The 24,229-nt window shown below is 38.1% G+C and overlaps 1 protein-coding gene across 4 annotated transcripts in view; it reads right to left on the bottom strand.

Annotated features, from left to right (window-relative positions):
* The window catches only part of ARHGAP21 (Rho GTPase activating protein 21), a 134,727-nt gene that overhangs the window by 30,361 nt on the left and 80,137 nt on the right, over window positions 1-24,229 (bottom strand). For 2 of the 4 annotated variants that reach the window (XM_024765678.1, XM_024765686.1), the window contains exons 4-10: window positions 20,451-20,543; window positions 18,859-18,937; window positions 16,261-16,315; window positions 9,219-9,248; window positions 6,001-7,891; window positions 591-749; window positions 344-446 (exon numbers count right to left, since the gene is read on the bottom strand). In XM_024765678.1, the coding sequence (XP_024621446.1) occupies window positions 344-446; window positions 591-749; window positions 6,001-7,891; window positions 9,219-9,248; window positions 16,261-16,315; window positions 18,859-18,937; window positions 20,451-20,543 (2,410 nt within the window). The remainder of the gene's footprint in view (window positions 1-343; window positions 447-590; window positions 750-6,000; window positions 7,892-9,218; window positions 9,249-16,260; window positions 16,316-18,858; window positions 18,938-20,450; window positions 20,544-24,229) is intronic. The other 2 variants (XM_024765695.1, XM_024765701.1) reach the window with 1 other exon arrangement.

The raw sequence follows: 24,229 nt of genomic DNA, 5'->3' as shown, positions 1-24,229 counted from the left end.
AACTTTTTTTTTTTTTTTTTTTTTTTTTGGTACGCGGGCCTCTCACTGTTGTGGCCTCTCCCGTTGCGGAGCACAGGCTCAGCGGCCACGGCTCACGGGCCCAGCCGCTCCATGGCATGTGGGATCTTCCCGGACCAGGGCACGAACCCGCGTCCCCTGCATCGGCAGGCGGACTCTCAACCACTGCGCCACCAGGAAAGCCCCCAACTTTGATTTTTTATTTGCATTTCTAATGTCATAAAGTTAGAAAATATAAAAGACATCAGTAAATTCAGTATTTACATGTCAAGGTCATACTGAGCAGCCACTAACAAGTACTTAAGATAACACGCTTCAGACTTACAGTTTTGCATCTTCTCTGTAATCATCCAGGCCCTCATCGTATGATTTTGATCGTTCTGTCTTTGAGCTGGGCTGGGCATCCAGGCTGGGAGGTCCAACAGATTCTGCAATCAAAACCCAACATTTAGACGTGCGCAAGTGGTTTCCAGATTCTTTTTAAATGGCGAGGAGATCACGGGGTGTCACAGTATTCTAAATGGAAAACTGAGAACGTAAGACAGTTCACATAACCACTCCTTGAAACGTACCCTGGTCATGAGAGAGCTGACGTCGAATTAAAGGAGCTGAAGTTGTGAGGCTGGGAGGGGCCGCTGCTATGGAGGGTACCTGGGAGGTGGAAGCAGAGATGACCGCAGAGGCGGGGATGTGTGGGATATCGTGATCGATGCTGGGGCTAGCAGGCTCATCTGTAAGGTGAGAGGAAATAGGTATCATCAGTAATGATAAAATAATACAACAGTAATCAGTATTCATTATTGAAAGAACCACCGGGAATGTGTCACAGTTACTTGGCTGCATGTCTGCAGGTTCATGGGTCAGACAAGTTAACCAGAGGTTGTAAGATTTCATGGGTTTGTGTGTATGTGAGGGGCGCATGTGGATGAAAGATGACCCAGCTTGCCAGCTGACAAATGCTGGAAGTACTAATTTCAAGGATTCCAACATTTACCTTAAAAGAACTTAATAAATATTAGGCACCGATGTCATAAATCCATCTTCGCAACGATTTATTTTAGCACACAGAATAAGCCAGCTGTTAGGAATGGGAAGACTGAGCAGGGGAGGGGTCAAAGGACTTGTCTTGCTGGACTTTGTGAAAGACACTTAATTCCTCGGGGTATTAAATTCATTCCCTATAAAGAAATTGGACTAGGATTATCAGGGTCACTTCTAGCTCAAGGGGACTACAACAATAAATCCACAAAAGGGATAAAAGTATCTGTTTAATTTATGTAAGAATATGAAATACTTTGGGGCTTTCATAAGCCAAGGATTTTTTAGGGGGCTTTTGAGGTTTGCATTTATTTTAAAAACTGACAGATCTGGCTGAGAGTGTAGTTACTATTGGATCTCTTTTCAACACTAAAGGAACTAGCTGAAAATCCAGAAAGTCTGCTTTAGGGATACAATTCTATAATTTTTGTAAGTGCGAAGTTTAAAAAATTTTTATTTCCCTAAGGAAATAAGCATAGTATTCTATAAGGTGTGCTACAGATCAATTTGAAATATTTTGGGATAAAAGCCAACTACCAAAAGGAAGATAAATGAACATCTAAAATTATTCTGTGGTGAGCAGTTTCGTTAAACTTGGAACACAGAAATTTATCTAGTAAGAAGATGCCAATTCAAACTTGGGGAATCTGAGCTAAGAAGAGGGAATATTAAATGCAGAATTGTTATTTAGTCACCCAATCACCCAGTCCCAGCCCTTTTGGGTAAATTTCAGATAGCTAAACTTACCTACAGAGACACTGTAATCAAGCTATATCCTACAAAACTTCTAAATTGGTTTAAAATGCCAGGGCCAGCATGGCTACACCAATCAAATTCAGTTTTAGTTAGGCTAATCCTAATTAAGTACACACATACTGGCCAACTTTAGGGGGAGAAGAACAAGAAGTAGTAAAAGTACGGCAAAAAAGGGGAGAAGGAATTTGAGAGGAACTCGATGCGGGTAATACAGCTGGTTTCTTTATATTAATAGTTATGAGTAGTAAAAAGAAACATAGAAAATCAGGATTGGAGAATACACCTTAATACCTGCTACTATAGGACAGATTACTTAGGAACTCATTACTCGTTTTGTGTTTACTTGTGAAAGATGTTGAAATTTATTTTCAGGACTTACTATGAAGCTTTACAAGAGCATGTATGTGTGGGAGTGGCCATAAACAAATTACTGCTAATGACCGATATTCCTAATTTTTTAAAAAAGTCGTTCATTTACTTCATTTTTCTAAGTCTTTGTGACCCCAAAGGAATATGAGATATTGAATGCGTAACGAAATGTTGGAAAATTTTCCTTCTGCAAGACGTTTCATTAGCTCTGTATTACACAGACACCTAAGTAAATAAATTGGCTCCATTCTGTGGTATTTTGGGAATAAAGCCAAGGCACCTATTTATGTACTTACTTATTTATTTTGCATTGGTTATAATGTTTTCAAGTAACAAAAATAACTATTAAATTCACAGACTATTAAAGACCCTGTAGTGTGATGATACAACAGCAAGCCTTAATTCTTTGCTTTTCTTCCTTTTAATTTAAATGTTCCATAAAATAGCAAAGAGTATAGGCCAACATTCTCCAAAGTGTGTTTTATGGTATACTAAACTGAAATACTCTAAATGAAAGCAAGGATTCATGGTCAAATACTTCTGAGACAAATTGTACTACATCCTGTCTAGAAAATTCACGACATATAGGAGCATGTTAATGATGCTGAGAGTTCTATGGTGAAGACAGACAAAACTTGTTTAACTTTCAAAACCCAGCATTTCTCAATTTATTTGATCACTGATCTTTTTTGTTTTTCCCCCTTTATCATATGGAATTAGTGTTGCTAGAAAATACTTTGAGAAACATTGCAAATAGTCTCTTTTAGTCCACTTCAATGCTGGAGTCATCCCAGTAAAACACATATTTTTAAAAATAGCTAGATTGGGGCTTCCCTGGTGGCGCAGTGGTTGAGAGTCCGCCTGCCGATACAGGGGACACGGGTTCGTGCCCCGGTCCGGGAGGATCCCACATGCTGCGGAGTGGCTGGGGCCGTAAGCCACGGCCGCTGAGCCTGTGCGCTGCAATGGGAGAGGCCGCAACAGTGAGAGGCCCGCGTACCGCAAAAAAAAAAGCTAGATTGGAAAGACAAATACCCATTGGTCAGATAAAACTCTGAAGCTCAATAATAAAAGGATTTCAATATTAAATTTTGGAACTTAAGAACACTTACATCCATAGACAGCATTTACATCTGAACAGTAAAATCAATACTGTGTTCATATCTCCGTTCTGTATTCTACCCTATTCCACTGGTGCTGTTCAAATGATATACCAGAGTAATCATATGCAATATGTTAAAGTCCTGGGAGGCATATAGGAAATAAATGGATTATAAAGACATTTCTATGCTGGGGGACTTTTAAGTCATGATTCATAAAACAGAGGATGTCATCCAGTAGGAACTAAGGCGACTCTAATAAGTACTTAAAGTAGAATGTGATCAGAACAAATTAGTATTTTTATTTTTAATAAACCAACAAAATGGTCTATTTTAATAATTATTCTAAATCTTTATGTATATAGAATATATTTTTGTTTTATATTTTAGCCAAACTTCTCTTTAAAAGCATAATTAACCTTTTGATTTATTCCTGTACCTAGAAATATTAACAGATATAATTAGCGAACTTATTATTACTCCAATATAACTTCATTATATTATTCTTACTAAGTAGGAAGAAAGTATAATGCCATTATTCTGGTAACATCTCACAGGCCTGGGAAACACAGCCATGGGTTGTAGGGCTTTGTATGTTTAAAAAAAAAATCATAATTTCTATAAAATATCTATCATTTCCATCTACAATGGAAGTCTACTACTCTTTGAGGCCGGCCTTAAGGGTACAGATACAAATTTAGGTTGAGCACAATTTAGGTTGAGAGTCCCTGCAATGTTTACAACTTGAATACGCCACATTTATAAAATATAAGTTATGTGGGACTGTTTTAAAAAACTGATTCTGACAGTGTCACCTGACAGTCCAAGAGCTCAATGGCTTATAAAGTTTCTCTAGAAGAGAAAAAGTCTGAAACAGTACTGAAAGAGAATACAATATATTACAAAATTATGGCAAACTCTTCCTGAACCTATGAGGTAACAGGTTGAGCAAGAGTATGTATGGCCTTGGCCTCGGCCTCAAAGCAAGCCTTGCATCACACACCTCCAGAGGGCGCTGTTCACAACGCATTCTGTATAAATGGTGCCCTCTGGAGTTGTGCTCTGCAATGAGGCTGACTCAGGGCAGTCTCTATTGCATACTGACTGTGTGACTTTGGGGAAGTTATTTAACCTCTCAATAGCTTAAATTTCTCATTTATTAAATGAAGAGAATACGAAGGACATATATGATAATCCTGTTAGCATATGATATCTTAGAGCTGCATAGTAATTATGATGAAAATTTGTTTTGTTTTGCTACACATTTAACCATCAAATCAAAATTATCATTCACCTATTATTTCGACAAATATTGAGTGCCTTCTCTATGCCAGGCATTAAGGACACAGAAGTGAACAAAAGATCTAAAATCCTGGCTCTCACGCAGCTCATGTTTTAGCTCTGCAGAGAAACATGTAATAAACAAAAAATACAAATGCCAAGTGGAAACAAGTGGTATAAAGATAAATAAAGTAGCTTAAGGAGATAGAGAATGTCAGGTTCTGTGTGTATTTTAGATAGGCTGGTCTGGAAAGGCTGCTTTGATAAGGTAGTATCTGAGCAGAGGCCCAAATGTACTGAGAGAGCGCGAGTCTTGTGAATCTCTCTGGAATGCACTCCAAGGCTTGGAACCGGTGCCAGGGCGCTGAAGCAGGGTGTGCTTGGCGCATTTCAGGACTGCTAGGACGCTGGCGTGTGTGAAGACAGCGTGCACAGGAAGACGGGAGGTAGGGGCTCTGAGAGGTGGAGTAGGGTTGTGACCCAGATCACAGAGGGCCTTGTCCACCGCAGTCGGGTTCTGGGTTCTATTCTGAGCAACACGGGAAGTAAAAAAGGGTTCTGATCAGGAGTGAAATGATCCTATTTATATTTTAAAAAACATACTGGCTGCTTTGTGGATAATATACCTGGGGCATGTCAGCAGACTAAAGCCCGGGAGGAGACTAAAGCCTCAGTCAACATGATAGGTGTTCTGGATCAGGGCACATGCTTGTAATTTAAGTAATTTCCCCCCATCTAGTCCAGGATTGATTCTAAGACAAAGTAATGTGACAACAAAGAGGTCTTTTCAGTTGGCCCACAGAGTTAAAATTTACAAAGAAATAAGCTTTGGAAAGTAAAAAGCACTGTTTAAATGAAAGGTTGATTACTAGCGATCAAAGCTGTTCCACTTGGCTTTTGTTTCAGCTGAATCAACAACTAAGCACAATCTGGTTTGCTGATGGGTCTCCTGACCCCACCCCAGACGGTGGGGATTTGTCTCATTAAAATCAAAATGAAAGGGCTTCCCTGGTGGCGCAGTGGTTGAGAGTCCGCCTGCCGATGCAGGGGATGCGGGTTCGTGCCCCGGTCCGGGAAGATCCCATGTGCTGCGGAGCGGCTGGGCCCGTGAGCCACAGCCGCTGAGCCTGCGCGTCCGGAGCCTGTGCTCCGCAACGGGGGAGGCCACAACAGTGAGAGGCCCGTGTACCACAAAAAAAAAAAATTAAAAATGAGTACTGAGTATGTAAAGTTTAAAAAATAAAAGGAAAATGGATACTAGAAATAATTTTTGAGAGTAAAAGCTTATGGCTCTGGTTTTAGCAGAGTGTAGAAAATGTGGAACAAGTGTTTTAAAATCACAGTGTAAAATTCCTGTACCTGTTGAACTAGAAATACTTTGCTGAAAAGATGTGTTAATTATTTGACGTACTAGCCAATGACCATTAAGTGAGCTCACCTATAAATGGGATGGAAGCCAAGGAATCACCGGGTGGACTGGTACTTGAGGCCTTCCTCTCCTCCATTCTTTTTATATGGACCTCGCGGCGAGCGTCATTAGGTAGCCAGCAAGTGGTGTCTGAACCTGGCTCTTGGTCATTCACTGCCAAGATGTAAGACTGATGCCTTAAAGGCTGCGGCGTTTGGCGACCAGTTGGAGGTTTTTCTCTTAGGATGACAGTTTCTTTATTATCTACAGCATTTGATTGCTGAATTTCAGCCTCTTGTAAATTTAAATCTTGATTCCTTTGAATGACGGATAATTCCAAATCTGCAGTGCCAGCGTTCTCACTCATCGGAGGGGTGGGCTTAACAGAAGCTCCGGATAGACAGGGGGGTTTCCCAGTGTCCACTTGGTGATCGCGGGCACTTTCAGTCCTTAACCATGTCTGCTGATTCAAGAGACTGTTTTGATGCAAGTGATTTACCGGTCTTTGGTCTTTGATGGAAACAAACGAGTTCTGGCTGGAGGGTGGTTTTGTGACGTGCGTAGGTGCTTTCAGAGAATTATTTCGGACTTTCACAAGAGGTGACCTGTCTTGTGAAATACCTCGAGGCTGGGACATTCCGCAGGTAGTTTGAAAATTTCTGTTGGGCTGCAGTGGTTTCAGATCTGCTGGAATTCTTTTAAACTGAGACACCAATTCCACCCCTCTGCCACTCACTCGCCTGTTGTCAGAATTCACAACACTCGGAGCCACTGTAAAATTGGAACCTCGGAAAGACTTGTGAATTTCTTGCTGCCTATGCCTTTCATAAATACCTCGCCGATCATCCTGTTCGGTAAATCCACTCCACTTGTAAGTCTGCTTTCGTTCTCCCTTTACATCGGGTGGTGGGCATTCAGAATGGACGTTTTCTAAGGTTTCACCCTGTCCCTGGATAAAATCCCACGAGCGAGTTCTATGGTTACTAAAACTAATAGAAGGAGATGTCAGCGCTCCTTGAGATGCACTCCTTGGACAGTACTTCATTAACACAGAGTCCTCCAGCCTCTCCTGAGACACGCTGCGTTGCCGAATCTGAACGGACTGGGGCACTCGGTCCTGAGAGGTGCTCCGACGTCGTATCTGCAAGGCAGCGCGGTTCAGTACCACCTGGTTATAATCTGTTGTGCTCTGCGAGGCTGCTCTTAAACTATCTAACCTTTCTTGAATTGTCCGACAACCCATGTGCAACCGCCGGTTATCAATATACTCTTTGTAAGTTTTATAGTTTTTCCAGTCTATGTGCTGATGGGAGTTTGGAGAATAGTGATTGACAGATACGGGAGGAGAATCCACAGCTGGAGACCTGCTGCTTGCCAGTCCTTCTGAGTGTCCACTGTAATGGCCTGATTTAAGTAAAATGCCAGAAGGTTCCAACGACCTGGAGCCGGTCTGATGGATTAGATGGGACGTGGGAATCGAGGATGGTGGCGATGTGGTTCTTGATACTGTTTTGAAAGAGGTCTGCTCGTTCCTGCCATACCTCACTTCCTCAGTTCTGTGGGAGGGAACCGTGTGGTTGCTTCTATTAGGTAACAAATCTATAACCTTCTCAGAAGGTACAATGACGGTCCTTACGCTTTCACTGCAGACACACACTGCTGTGTTTGACTTGGCCACCTCTGGTGGTGACGGAGGCACTTGTATTTCCATCCTGTAGGCCCTGCCGGGCTGCGTCAATACTGGGGGACTGGTCTGCGGTTTGCTCGTGGAGGAGTCTGGAGGAGCTGTTTCAGGGGGCTGCACCGGGGCGGGAGGGGCGGGTGGCAGCCAGGGGTAGCAGACTGGTGGAGGTTCAGGTATGTTGCGGGCATTGCCGCTGTAGGCTTCATTGCCCTTCAGGTAGGCATCTTGAGAATACGCCTACATGAAGATGAGAGAAAGGGGTCACTTCAGAGTCATCAAAGGCACACTGGTTTCCATTCTTGCGATGCACTATGTTATTTTACGGTGCCCTGCTCTTGGGTGGCATTCACTAAAGCATGCAGGCAAACACAGTGTAAGGGTACTCCACAAATTCAGAAAAGGGCTAGTCTCTCAGAAATCAAATAAATTGTAGAATTTGCAAAAAATATAAATTACAATTGCCTATTTTCTCAAAAGACTTGAAACGCAGCAAACTCCGCCCCGCCCTCGCCACCATTAATTAGATACGGACGTCTTGCTTCTAAAAATTTCCCCTTTCAAGTTTTATGATTTTTTTTTTCCCCAGCAGTTGGCAGGTTAAATGGCTGCCTAATAAATCTCAGCAAAACAAGACTCTGATCTTTTGCCAGAGTGAAGGTGAAAATATTTAAAACCTTCACCAAATACATCTTCACTTTAGGCACTGCTGCTATCATAAATACTACATTGAACACTGTCTTGCCAATTAATGATTACTGAGTCGCTAAAAATAATCCATTTTGATAAATTAAATCCTCCAACAGCCAGGAGAAATAGAGAATATGCACATTTAAGAAATTAAGTACATATTAAAGGCGTAAAATATGAAAAAAGGTAATTCATCTTCCTGGTATATAATTTATATTTTTTTATTTTACGGTAATGCAAAATTGTATTGTACAAATTTATTTGGTCTCTTTTACCTGTTATAAGGAGACATTTCTCTATTACTAACAGGCAGGCATGCAGCTCCAATTGTTTTTTATCAATTATTCACGAAATTATCTAGCAATGTTTTCTACAACTTAAATATAACAAATTAAGTAACAAGACTCTATAAACACAGCTAACCGATATAATTCAGGACTATGTCCAACAGCTGAGACAGTTAGGTGTGGTGTCATGTTACACACCCTCCCCTAATCCAAACAAGCTTAATTCAAGACTACCATCACATCCTCTCTTTGCATTAGACAGCTTGCAAAGCTCAGGTGCAGCCACAAACATAACATAACAGCAAAGTACTAGGAGAAGAGAGAGTGTGAGATGCTTAAAAAAATACAGATGCAGACAGATGTTATGTTTTAACACCAGTTATGCACAGGATACGAAAGAAAACCAAACATAGAAAGAAAGAAAGAAAGAAAGGAAATAATATATCACAAACACATTCTGCAAATTAGTAAGATTAACACCACGGAGAGATTCCTCTAAGCAAACTTACAGTTTTAATAGATTGGCTTATTACAAATCTTTACAAAACATGATTTATAAAGCAAGGAAATGGCTTCTGTGCAGTTCTTACCAGAGCTGTGACATCCTTTGTAAATTGTAGCTAGCAGAAAATAGGAAAACATAGTAGAAGCTGCTTACTGATATAAAGACAGAATCATGTTGTCATATTGATGCTGGAGAACAGCAATCTAAAAATACATCTATACTGATTCCTCTGGAAGGTACCAAGAGAAGTAAAGGGCAGTGAGGCATAAAGAGTAACTTCAGTATCCTTCTGAGCATCTTTTTCTCAGGCTTTTATCCGGTTCTTATTTGATCTGTCTACCATTCTCGAAAGCAAAATACATCTGGTGACATGCATTCCTAACAGATATTTTCTTCAATATGCACTGCTGTCTGATAATGTGCCACAAAGCTTCCCTTCCGCAAGAGCAACACTGATGCCTCTCATTTCCCCTGAGTTTCTTCCATCTCTGCTTCCAGATGACAAAACGAATGCTCTATTATGCATTTAAAATAGTACAACCTCCTCCTTCCCCTGTAAATCAGAGCATAACCGCAAGCTGTCAGCTGACTGCAGCTGCCTGTACACTAGGATTTGGAACGAAAGAATGGCTGTTTTATCAAATGGGTTTCCCTCAAAAATTAAGATCTTCCAATGCTGTACCTTTTGGCCTATTTTATTAAGCTTATTAAAATAGCTACTGGATGGACATAAAAAATATTACTTCCAGAGTAATTCTTTTTAACTTATAAAGAATATTATAGAACCTAAACCAGGATGCAGTGAGAAATGAAAGCCCAGTAGCTAAAAGAAAACATGCATGCCATAATATTTCTAAGGTATGAATACAGTCAGTCAAAATATACATTTTGGCTATGTGCCACTGACATAATAAGCTTATCTTTTTAATGCTGATTGTAGTAGCGCCAGCACTGTTCCGTGACAGGAAAACTGTGTGTGGACGAGTGGACTCGCCGGTACAGTATTGTTAGAGCGTGTTTGTGCAATTTTATTAAGCATCTACCTGAAAGGGGTGGTGTATTCCTTATGCTTGATGATGTGGGGGAAGTTTGGCTGGTGGGCTTCATGACTTCTCAAGACCTCTACTACGTTAATGTACGTTGTAAAACAACGTGAAATTACAAACTTACTTGGCCACGGAACCCATTTTTTCCCCGGGGTTTTAACACAATTAGAACTTCTGCTGGGAAATGCTGTTCTAGAACTAATAATTTAGAGATACCTCCTTTATTCAAATTTGGGGAGGAATATTATCTTTTAATAATAAAAGTATATGACCAGAACTATTAAATACTTGAAAAGGTATTTGACATACTTTAGATATTGCTAAGATTCCTAAATAGTCTATATTCATGGGTCCCCACTTCTGGGTAAAATCATGGCAAAGGGGTCCTTAAATATACACACATGGACCACGCGTTAACAGTGGACTGACTAAACAGAATACCTTACACATACAGTACTACTGTCTAATGCAAGCAGATATGGTTGAGATAAAGTATGAATTCATTCAGTAATAGTACTGAATTTCCTCACATATCCTCTCAGTTCATGGACACTAAAAGAGCTTGTTTGCTTTTCTATCTATTTAAAAGTTTCTCATTCTCATAAAGTTTGAGAACCAATACCATTCAATTAACATCCATGGGGAAATCAGCAGTGCTCCAAAGGCCACTGTCGCTTGGTATGTGTTCCAGGTAAGTCATGGGAATAAACTTCTACGGCTATGCTGAGAGGTGCGGTGCAGACACAAATTATCTCCAGAATAAGCGTAGGCATGTAAATTAGGAATAGACGATATGACAATTTTAAGGAGTCCCATTCTCCCAGGATGCCTTTAAGTGTTCCTCTAAAAAACAAACTGCCTACAGAGGAAAGCTTTAGACGGGGCTTGTGCAAACACTGGGGTGGATTACAACATTCAACTCTTTGAGAAGAACGTGGAACCCATTAATAAGGTTTTACACTCTGAAAACAGAATTTTAAACTCCGTAAGTTGCTCATAGCTGTGACTGTGGTGTGCTTTCTCTTGAGTCAGAAAGTACTCAGTCTTTCACTGAGACAACATGGTCAGACATTTCAATGGTTTAATTACCCCCTGGGAATCTCTGAATTGTCAATAGGCACCAATTAAACAATACAAAATATCACTTAAGGTAATTTTTATATAATGATGTCAATTTATATTCTTTTATAATGACATCAAAATCATCCTGTATCAATAAGTTTGCCTGAAATAGCACGGCCCAGAAATTTCTGAAACCAATGTCATAAGAATTGCATATTTGGCTCATAATAATTTTTATTTTTACGTTTAAGTCCAAATGGATACTTCAGAGTATCGAGTTGGCCAAAAAGTTCATTTGGTTAATGAATACGCTGTTAAATACAGCTCTTGGTGAAAATGAAAAATGTGTCATTTTTACTTAAAACCAAACGAACTTTTTAGCCAACCCAATATATATCCAGAAGTTTTGATGGAATTAGACAACACTCAGATTTTTTCTGACTGATTAGCACTTGGGAATTCAATAGGATATGACAAAAAAAATCCTTAGCCAATTTTTTTTTTCATTAGGCCTTTTATATATCACTCTACATTTTTTCTTGAATCTCCTTTACCCTTGTATTAAAGTTTTATATCTTATAGTAGCTTAGTAGTTTAAAAATTAATATTTTAAAATTCAAGCCACACCTAATGAAAACGGAATAGTAGCATTCCCGTCATGCCTACAGATCCAAAATGTTCTTTAAAGGGGGAGGGGGGGAGGAGAGGGGAGTAAGGAAAGATGCCTCACGGAAGTCTTCATTTGGAATTAGAATTGTAAAGAGCATTTAAATAAAATGTAATGTTAACAGTCTGGATCTTGACTATATGTATTAGTGCCTAACAGTAGCTAAATAGTCCTAAAATAATCTTTCAGTTCAGTTTTAGTAGACTTGCATCAAAATCACTATTACCATACCTATTGCTATTGCGGTAGTATTACTATTACTGTACCATATTTACTGTCTAGTAAACAGGAAAAACAAACAAAAAAGTGCAGAATAAATAAGCTAGTAAGATTAAAATTCCTGCCTACCAGTTTGCGTTAACAGGCTGACCTGTTAATTTTATACCATTACTTATGATAAAAGCAAAAGTAACTACATATCTGTTTGGATAATTTTAAAATACACGTCAGACATGCCACAGTGGGACATGGGAGAAGCGGATGGCGTGGATATTTTATACCTTTCTAAATTATTTGAAACTTTTCTAACAAGCACGTACTATTCTTATAATTATTTAAAATGCTTTTTTTTTTAAAATAGAAGAAAGTAACTGCTTCAAACTTGCAAAATATGAAAGAACCCTCCAGAATTCCTGTTCTTGCTTCCCTACTCTAAAGCAAGATTACCTTGATCCACACGTGACAAATGGATACCTAATTTTAAATAGAATAGTATACTGATGGTGGAACATAATAAATAATTATTTTGAAAGTAATTCTAATAAATCTAAAGAAAAATTGGGGTTAAATTACATTTTTCAATTTATATCGCACATTCATGGAGTGGTAACTAGGGCAATGGACGCAGATCTCAGAGATGAGTTTGCCTAGCACCTCTGACCCTGATCGGCAGTGTGAATGTAACAGCCACTGACACTCTTCATCTGGACCCAACGACAGTATGGGACTGTGGTTTAGTTTCAAGTACAGGCTACATACAGTCTCAGGCCTAACTGGGTTCAAGTCCTAGTGCCATCACTTTCTTCCCTGTTACACTAGAAAAGCTGTTTAACCTGGCTGTTAAAACACAAGTAGGGGCTTCCCTGATGGCGCAGTGGTTGAGAGTCCGCCTACCAATGCAGGGGACGCAGGTTCGTGCCCCGGTCCGGGAAGATCCCACATGCCGCGGAGCTGCTGGGCCCGTGAGCCATGGCCGCTGGGCCTGCGCGTCTGGAGCCTGCGCTCCACAACGGGAGAGGCCACAACAGTGAGAGGCCCGCGTACCACAAAAAAAAAAAAAAAGGCTCCAAATACCCTCGTCAAACATCAGACACACCCGAGAATCTCCACAGCCATCAGAACTGATCTACTTAAAACTGAATTTTGAGTCCATGGAGCTAAAGGCTTAATGAAGTACCTTGAAGTCTGCACAGAAAAGAACACCCAGATCTAGCACTGAGAGCTACCATGGGTCCATTGAGGACATATTTTTTTTCAGTCAGCATCACTGTTTAGGTGACTTGACAGGTGGTGGCTATTTCATTCACTCTCAGTGTCTGAGAGGGCAACAAAATCGTTTTGTCTTTTTACAAATGCAACAGGAAGTGCTTTTTATTTTGTAGTATCACCTTAAAAATATGAACTTGTCTAAGTCTATGATCATGGTCTAAAATATTATAAGACCACCAAATGACTCAAATGAATACAATACTATTGTATTGTTAGTTTAAAATGTATGTCACTGTACATACATTTTACAATGTATGAAAATGTATGTTAGTTTAAAAAATGAGGTTGCCAAGTACAGGAGTACTATTACCAGCACTAGTTTAATAACATAATAAATAATTCTTAATTTTACTTCATGTTTTCAACCTCATGTCACTGTCTTCTGTGAATTATGAGATTTATTATTATCTACCTGTCCTTACATGATGTAAGTTTTAAACCAAATCAAATTTTCTATGCCACCTCTCAAAGATGACCTGAATACCTCTAGAACAACTTGATCTACACATCACTTGAGGAGCAAACACTCATGGACACCCAATCCTGCCGTGACCCAGGCAAATATATAAAAACTGAGACAGGCTTTCTCTTGGGTAAATGATGTTTATAGTAGCTGTAAAAATGTTCATGTTTATGTTTTCTTTACAATGAATATTCAACCTCACAGGGACAAATACATCTTTAAAAGCGTATATTTTAAGTAACAGATTTAAGACCAACATAAATACTTCTGAAGGCCCCTTATAGAATATTTTCATTCTAGAATCTGTTAGAGAGAAGTATTTCCACATATGGTTTTTTAAATCCCAGATTCTCTTTGGGTTTTATAATAGATTTAAAAAATGCCACTTGTAGATATCCCAGCTAAAAGCATTGATGTGGAAAAGAAGTTACTGCATTTCAGTGTCCTTCAGGGAACAACAGAGAGTCTGCATTAACTATATATACTCCTTCAATTTCCTAACGCAAATGTGAATGAAGACTGGGTTTAAAAGTGAGGTTTTCTTTTATCATCAAGGATATGGGCTTTTCATTTCTTATGATTAAAATAACTCAACAGGTTTTAAAGATGAATTTTCTGTTACAATGTATCAGGACCCTGAGGAACCTTGAAGATCTGTGTGTTCAGGTCACCCCAGTGAACCAACTTCTCCCTGTGTTGCAACACTTTGTATTTTCCCTTTACCTTAAATAAAACATAAGGAAATTAATTAACCTAATTTCCCATTGATCACATCCTTAGAACATGATCCCTTGCGCTGTTGCTCCCCTGCATCACCCACACAGCAGGCTAGGATGGTAATTCTGTGCCTGATTCCTGGGAATTTATACAACGTTTCACTGTTCTAAACGTTTATAGAACGTTTCACTGTTCTCAACAGTGTCCAACCGGTGCCTTCACCTTGGCAAGCAAAGAGACTACTGAAGATGAGATATCAGTTCTGTTTTGGAAGTGCCCTCTGTCTCTGAGTCAGGAGAATGCAAGGGTTCAAGGTAAAGTTTGCCCTACCGTGTGGGCATCACCTCCTGGTCCTTTGCATAAGTGGAGCCCTACAGGAGGACCCCCCTATTTATTTTCAGTCTAGTGACTTCACTGCCTTCCATGGTTGTCTGTTGTTCTCTCACTGTGCGGAATGATCAGGGGAGGACTCTACAACTAGTGCTGCTTGACTGAGAAAACCACCACAGATGGTTACAACTTCCTTGTTGAGACACTCAACCCCAACAGAACTGCGCATTTAAGAAGGGTAATAACCTGCTGTCGATAAACTTGCCATTTTGAAATAAAATCAGTATGTCTTGAAAACACAAGGCTGATCTCCATGGATTTTGGTTAATTATATTTTATGTGTAAGTGAATAAACTGAATCACTAGGATTGGCTTTAGTGATTTTTTTGTAAAAAAAAAACGTTTACAGAAGATTATTTAGGACTTTTGTTGAGCTAAGTTCAAAGGAAAGCCTTACAAGTGAAAAACATTCCGATTTCCATTCCTACCACAAGGATTCCATCAGTTCTGAGTAAGAAAACAACAGCAACAACAGCTATTCACTAAAAGGAATTAAAAAACAACAACAATCTTCACAGCCACTGCTATTTCCTAGCTCTAACTGTTTTATTCTGCTGAACTACAAAATCAATTGAGGAAAAGTATTATTTTCCTGAATGAAATTTATGTTGTCATCTTTTTACCCTCAGCAATATCTAAGCTTAATAAAGGAGTTAAGTACTCCAGTTAATCTGTTTTCTTTCTCAAGAGGAGAAAGATATTTTAAGATAAATGCTAAAGATTTTCAACTATATAGTTTCACTCTCTCTCTAAGATGCTAACCTATTTTTCCCTTAAGGTGTAGACTCTATTCATTGTGAACATTACTTCTAATGGAATGAATGGATACTGTTAAGAAAACTGCTCGGTAAGTTAATTTACAGACAGTAATGCTTATTGGAAAATTTAAAATGGCTTTCATAACATTTCTGACCTCATAGTTTAAAAAAAAAAAAATCTAATTCCTGGGGATATGTACTTGCACCCTGAGGCTTGGCTTTTGGTTGAAGGAGTATCTAGAATGCAACATTTGGGCAAACAAACTCTTTAGGAATCTCATTCCAAATGACAACAGTAAGAGTTTACTGCGGAATCAATAAAATATTCTCATGTTGCTTAATTGTAAAAAATGGACAATAGTCTCTCTCTCCCTTTGTTTTGTTTTTTTGGTAAAATGTAGAGAAAAACAGAGCGTTTTGAGTTTTTTTTCCCTAGAATCTTTTAAAAAAAGTTTAATCCACCTCCATCTTTAAAGAATTTTTATTAACATTCATGACTATAAAACAATCCACATATTTGAATAAATAAAACTCACCACTTGGAGAATGTCTTCATCTTTTGGCATAACACTAAGTTCCAATGTGGTATCGCTGAAATTGAATAGACACATACTATTTTAGGGGAGGCAGAAGTATACAAGAAAGACATAAAGGAAAAAGAGTTAACTCACAAGTATTTTTAAAATTGCTTAGAGTTTAATATGGGGGTTTTAAAAATCTTTACATTTCAAATCCGAATCATTAAAATGAAAAGAAGTCATTTATATATATAGGCTAATTATGTACAAAAGAGGGCACCCTGCCGTATGTCTGAGCTATTCATAATCAGTCATGTGTTCTTTATAACATGTTTCTAATTTAAAAACATGAAGTATATTACTTATATTGAATACTCCTGGAACAAAACTCATCAATATATAATTGTGTATTATTTTCTTTCAGGTCACAGAACAAATTACAAATTTTTACCACCAATTCTCTGTTTATCAAGTTAAAAATACATTAACATAAAAATAATCAGAGAACCCTCAAATTTAACATTTTAAGCAATATAAACATCCTAGTTTTGAAATATTCCCTCTTGGCCTCAAATGGGAAGGAAATCAGAGTTCACCATCACAACCATCAAAATGACTCATTTTTTAAAAACCATATAGCATCTCAACAATTTACTTTCTTCTCCGTGATTTAATTTTAGAGCCTTTACAGGAATAGCTCAAAGTCTCATTTTATTTTGGTGCTGTAAGTGTTCTGTTAAAAATAATAGAGAAGTTTCTCTAGGTTTAAAACAGTTCAAAGGGATAAATTATACCAAGTCCTGTGATCTGGAATTAACACTTAGATACGGCAAGGAGAACACTGCTATCCCCAGCAAGTGCTTCAGTATCTACCCTAACAATATCAGATAGATTTTCCCCCAATACAATCAAGAGATTAAGAAACAAACAACAACAAAAACAAAAAACCCCAAATCTAATAATTTACTGGTGTCTCTATTCGAACCCTTATTTTTAGGTTCCTAAATGCTGAGAGAAGAGTGAAACAATTAGAACCACAGGTTCAAATAAATTCTACGAAGAAAATATGTAGGTACTTGTATTTCAACATTTAGAGTTGGTAGAAAATACATACTGATGCTTAGATAAATTCCTCTGCAAGGATACATTTTTACATTAATACACTGCAGAATCTCAATGGCTTTGTGCTGCATTAATCCATTTGCTACCAACTGCAGACAAAAGGAACACAATTTTTTAAAAGAAAAATAAGATCATGAAAAAACAGTATTTATTTTTCAAATTGCTTTATTGGTTGAAAAATTAAGACTGTCATTCCAAAGTGTTATTATTATTCTGAAAGATGAACTGCACCAGTAACAAAAAAAACAAACAAACAAAAAATTAATGTGGATTTTGAGGAAAACAAAGATTAAGTTATGGTTGTTTGGAAAAATAGTACTTTTAAAGAAGACATGTTAACAAATACACTAAAAAAACCCTTAAATTACAGGCTGACGAAACATACTGGTATATTTATCATGATCTAAATTATTTGCAGTAAAAGAAAATTTGGGTGGATCTCCCCACTGCCTCCGGGGAGGCTTTCAATTCTTCACCAGTGCCCAGGTCTCCTCAATATTTAAGATCAAATAGGGCTCACTGTCAGGAACACCTAGAATCCAACAGTAAGGAGAATACTCTGAGATCAATAAATCATGATCACATCACCTAACTGTAAAAGTGACAACATATTAGGGCATTCGTGTACATAAGTTAGATTATAGCATGAACAGCTTTAGACATGGTTAGAGGAGCTTGATAGAATTCTTCAGAAAATAATGAACCTCAATTTAATTACAGACAGGTGAGTATGGCTAACATAAAGCAACAAATCATCCAAAAGTTACTGTATTTGAATCTGGGAAGAACCTCTTGTGGTGATGAGCTGGAAATCGGATCCCAGAGTCATGGCTTATTCTTGACAGAAATTTAATACAGCAACCTCTTTGGCTTTCGATTTCCTTATGTGTAATTAAAAAAAAAAATTCTAGGTGTGTGATAGAGAGAAAGAGTAGGACTAAATTATTTTTGCAATCAGTCGCTCTATAAATATTTATTTACCTTTAGAACTCAAAATCCTATTCTGTAGAATGTAGGCAAACAAACGGATTAAAAGACGATTTCTTGCTGTCTTTGTTAAAACAAATGAATTTGAGCCAAGAATATCATTCAGTAAAAGCTATTTAAGATAAGTTATCCTTAGTGGTTTTAAAATAAATTATACATGCATTTATATATATATATATATTTATTATAAACAAATTAGAAATTTGATTATCACTTCAAATAAAAGTAGGAAACTTAATGGTAAATCTAAAACGTATGCCTCTCAGGCTCTAAAGGATTTTAATTACAAATCTGATAAACTTGCCAAAACAAAGCCACCAAATACGCCATCCTCAGATAGTTTGTTCTTGGCAACTTTCAAATGCATTTTCCACTTTAAGGGAAAGTTTCAGATTTCCACAGCACATTAATTTCTTATAGGAATATGATACTGCATTAAATCTACTAGTTTCAGTGATTTATAAAACCCATCTTTGGCCAAAATTCATCCTATTTCAAGACTCTTACCTGTTCTGGATTAAAGCGATTACTTGGGAATAGGTCTTTCCAATAACACTTTCTCCATTGACTTTTATAATTCGATCACCTTCAAAGAGAAATTAAATAACACATGAGGAATTCCTTTAAAAAGTCACTTGTGAGTACCTTTGAAATATTTCTTGAGTAATATACTTATTTTTAATATATCCTTGCTCGTTTTTTAACGTGTCTTTTTACAAAAATGAACCTAAATTTTAATATATCTAGCTACTTATGAAATATAACTGTATTTTAAATAAGAGTCCAGCCATCGATGAATTTAGAAACCTCAAAAAGTATAATCACCAAGTGACCACAATTATACTATTTATGCCCCTATCATTTGTTTTCTGAGTTGTAAAACTACTATTTATCCCTCCATTTACCCTGTCCTTTCTAATAGAGAAACACTGTTTAACAGCCTTAGACAATTATTTTTGTTATCTCAGTGGTCTCTAATTTTAGTCCAACTGATTTTCTTTGTTGTATTCTCTCAGTCTATTTAGTTTATTGATTAGTGCTACATTGCAGAACTTAAACATGGGTATGGACATGGTTTTGACTTTATATCTATTAACTTGTTCTTCATTTTAATGGGGAAAAGGATGTTTGGTTACTCAGAAAAATTCAGTGGAACAGAAAGGAAAATAATGAGAGAAAGGACAGAGGAAAGAGGAAAACAGGAAAAAACGTATTTTTTGTGGGCTTTGCACAGTCCCTCAACTTCATCTTCCCAACCTTGGAAAGCTTAGAATATGAGAGATGATACATTCTAGGTAACAGAATCCTATATGTTCACTGATGTACATTTTATACATACTAATGATATTGAAATTAGGCTTACTTTAGCTATGACAAAAAAGATAATTAACAACTTAACAATGCATCCTAATAAATCTTACCAGTGACACCCACTATTTACATGTGTAGCTGCAAAGATAACATTTTATTCAAAAGGCAGTAAAAGATAGTTTTTCACTAATTCCCTTTTTAAATTATTTCATGTTTAGAAACACGAGAAAAGGGTAACTATTTTAGTGTCTGCATTAATCTAAGCTAAATCCTACTTAGTTTTTTAAATTAAAATCACAAGTCACAAAATATTTCAGAACAGCTACCAGACCACATCCACTGATAGTTGCAGATGAAGCTGGGCTTGCACTGCACTGGAGACTTAAACTACTCTTTGTGGTGGACAAATTCATTCACCTCTAGCAGGTCAGGCTCTGCCAGAACTTGGAGCTCCAAGATGATTTCATTTACTTCAACGAATATCTCCTTCATTTGCTATTTTACTAACCTTTGTCAAAATTAAATGTATGCAAAATAGGTTAAGAGGGCCTCTGAGGGTCCATTATCTGAGTGGTAACTGAAAGTATCCACAATATATCAATTACGGTGTTTCTGCCCACCCATCCATTTGGGTATCAAAAAACATATAACTAACTAGGTCTCAAAAACAGTAATAACTGATATGAAGAAAAAGGAAGAAACATACAGTAGGAGACAGAAAATGAAATATGGTAAAAATGAAGTAGAAAAGAAATTAAAAGGTAGGTTTAAGTAAGACTATCAAGCACCTGTGCACAACCCAGCTTCAAAAGCAGGTCCTCCCTCTTTAACCTGTTTGACAAAGATGGTATCCATGGGTTCCAAGCGGTTTCTTTGTTTTCCTGTGGGAAAGAAAAGATCCAAGGCGTAATTTTACCTCACGATATTTTCTTAAAATAGCAAAATAAAAAATGATATTTAATTGAGACAGTGAAGCAAAGATTTTTTAAATGAAATGTTAAACACATATCTTAAATCTGGATGCTAAAGTCATCATTAAGAGGGTTCCAAGAACTCAAACATTTATTTTTCTTCTTCCATAACACAACCACCACAATAGCAATGATTTCCATTTACTGGGAACATTCTGTATGTAAATTATCACACTAAATATCACACATACCTGAGAGCTAATTTCCATAACAAGTAAGTATTTCTACCACCATCGAATAAAAGAGGACACTGAGGCTCAGAGAGACTAAGTAAATTATCTTAAGGTCACACAGCTAGATTACACAGGTGGTATTCAACTCCACTGCTTTTTAACACTGCGTGGTGTTAAGCACTAAGTCACAATCCTAAATAAGACAGTTCTTTCCCTTCAGGGACTCTGGAGGGAGAAAGACATATGAACAAAGAATGGTATGACAGGGGCTTCCCTGGTGGCGCAGTGGTTGAGAGTCCGCCTGCCGACGCGGGGTACACGGGTTCGTGCCCCGGTCCGGGAAGATCCCACATGCCGCGGAGCAGCTGGGCCCGTGAGCCATGGCCGCTGAGCCTGTGCTCCGCAGCGGGAGAGGCCGCAGCAGTGAGAGGCCCGCGTACCGCAAAAAAAAAAAACAGAGACAGATACAACATACAGGCATGGCAATGAGGAGCTCGTGATCAAATCTGAAAGTCAGTACTTCACAAACTGCTATCCGTGGATCGTCTGCATTAACAGCTCAGGGGTTTGACAAAAATCAACGTTTGGGGGTTCAATCAGAAATCTGGTTTGTCAAGAAGTTTCCCAGATGATCCTTCTACACACTAACATTGGAGAACAACTGACAGTTTCAATACACAGAAGTCAAAGAAAGAGTCACAGGTGAGAGGACATTGAAACTAAGCAACAAGCACCAAGGTAAGTACTGAGAGGGGACAAACAGGTAGACAGTGGTTCTCAGAGTGTGATCCCCAGACCAGCAGCATTAACACAACCAGGGAATGTGCTGGAAATGCAAATTCACGGACCCCCCCACCCCAGATCTACTGAATCAGAAACCCTCCTGTGACTGTGATGCATACTCAAGATGGAAAATCAATGAACCAGAAGACACAGCCCTGACCCTTAAGGAAGAATATAACTGAGAAAATAAGGCATATGTATGTATGGAGTTCTTTCACCATACTTGTTAGACTGTGGTGCTGGGCAGAATATGACTGTCAAACATAAAGAATCCATAATTATTGTCATATAAAACCGAATTTTTATCCAGGTATATCATAAAGGTGGCTCAAAAGAAGTAGAAACCAATAAAGGAACGTCTATCAGCAACTCCCCTTACATATTTAGCTGTTTACTCTGAAAGACATCCTCTCAAAGTAGTGAATGGCTAACTCTGCTTAAAATGCAACAGGGCACAGAGGAAAACTGCTCATGTTTTAGACACCAGGAGACAGGGATCCAAATCCTTGCTGTGCCACGGGATAGGCCAGGTGCAGGTAAATAAACATTTTTACTTAAAAGAAATGATTGCTTTTTCTTTTACAGTACAGAGACATGTTTTTGCATTCTTGAAGGGTTTCTATGAAGACTCAATAAGATAACATGTAAAAGCGCTCAGCATAGCTTGTAATTGGAGCAATTCCTTGGTAAATGTGTATTTCCACTCTCCGTCGTGCTTAGATGAAGACTAGTCTCATATTCTTACGTTTTCAAGCATGAAAAATTTGAAAGGTTGTAAAAATATACCTGCAAAGTATCTATCATCCAATTTTCAAAAATATATATCAGATCTCTTCCCAAGGAAACTCTATACAGCTCTCTAAGTTCAGAAGACGTGAAAATATTATAAATCCTTTGGTCACTTCTGATTGGCTATGACAGACAGCCCTGACTGCTTTCTCCATGAGGTTTTGGAGGAAACAGAGAACTAATGCTAGTTAAATCCCTACTGTAAGGAAGAATGTCCTCATTCTTAAGAGATGTTTGCCGAAATACTTAGGGACTGATTGTAATCTTATATTATCATATTTTATTATTATATTATTACATTTCCAGTATTATGATAATGATATCTGCAACTTAATTTTCAAATGGCTTGAGAGAAAAAAATAAGCCAAGATATCCAAACACCCAGACACATGTATGGATGGACAGATAAAGCAAATATATATTCAACATTAAGTTAATTGTTGAATCCAGATGGACAAGGTATTTGCTGTACTTTGAAAATTATAATACACAGTTTGGGAAAACTTTCTGTATGTGCCAGGTTTTATTTTTCTTCGCAGAACCTGTCATCCGCTACTTAAAGTTACACGTTTATTTGCTTTCATACTGGCTGGTTGTCTCTTCCACTAAAATGAAGAGCAGGGATTTTTGTCACGTTCACTGATGCTCACAGCACCCAGAACAATGCGTGGCACAGAACAGGCATTCGATAAAGCATTATGCAATAAATGAACAAATTTATGATTTAATTCTTACATCAAGCTGTCAAGAAAGTCATTATGATTTTAATACTGTCACTATACTGAGGAGGAAACAGACTAAGTAACTTGCGAAGAGGCAGAGTAGGGATCTGAATCGAGATCCAAATCCAAACATGGTGTGTTCCCTCCTGCTTCAAATGTAACCGAACTACTTATTCAGTTGTCAAGCTTTACCAAATACAAGGAGACAGTCCACTTACAACTAGTTCGAAAGGGAAAAGAAGGTTTCTTTCAATATAAGTCACTTAAAATGCAAATACTTAATGCCAATCCAGCTGGTAATTAGGCTAGGTCCGTATGCAGCCAACTCAACATTTACAACAGTTGGTATTTAAGGAAAACCATCTATTTTTTCTAGGCTAGAGATCTGAAGGTTTACTAAGTTTTGCTGTGCCAAGTCACTGCTTTCATGGAAAGATTTATATAATTAAAGAGAGGATGCTTTTTTTTTTTTTTTTTAATTCGGTACGCGGTCCTCTCACTGCTGTGGCCTCTCCCGTTGCGGAGCACAGGCTCCGGACGCGCAGGCTCAGCGGCCATGGCTCACGGACCCAGCCGCTCCGCGGCATGTGGGATCTTCCCGGACCGGGGCACGAACCCGCGTCCCCTGCATCGGCAGGCGGACTCTCAACCACTGCGCCACTAAAAAAAAAAAAATAAAATAAAATAAAAATTAAAAATGTAAATGAGCATTAATGAATTCTACAAAATAATAAGAAGCTGGCTGGGAAGCAATGTACTGACTTCTGAAAGTTCTGATAGGCACTTTCACTCACACGGAATAAATTGTAGTCCAAAATAATTTGGTTTTGATTTCTATAAAGGAAATACTAACTTCGCAATGACTACCATTATAAAATCACAGAGACTTTGCCACAAACTGACGAATCCTTCAATACACTGTGCCTGAAAATACATGAAGATGGAACAGACTAAAAGAAGGGCCAGTCTTACAGCAAGCACTACCACATCTGCTGAGAGCTGTACTTTGATTCTTCTTGCTCACTTTCCTTTCTGGACTGTCTCCAAAATTCTGACTTGCTATTACTACTGTGGATCTTAACCAATCCCTTCTGGACAACAGAAAAATGTCCCATAGGCGTCCTTTAAT

Source organism: Neophocaena asiaeorientalis, unplaced genomic scaffold (genome assembly GCF_003031525.2).
Source record: "Neophocaena asiaeorientalis asiaeorientalis breed wild unplaced genomic scaffold, Neophocaena_asiaeorientalis_V1.1 scaffold217, whole genome shotgun sequence".
In the NCBI taxonomy this organism is placed as follows: domain Eukaryota; kingdom Metazoa; phylum Chordata; class Mammalia; order Artiodactyla; family Phocoenidae; genus Neophocaena; species Neophocaena asiaeorientalis.
Note: the sequence above shows the minus strand (reverse complement) of the source record. Positions and strands in the feature narration are given on the sequence as shown.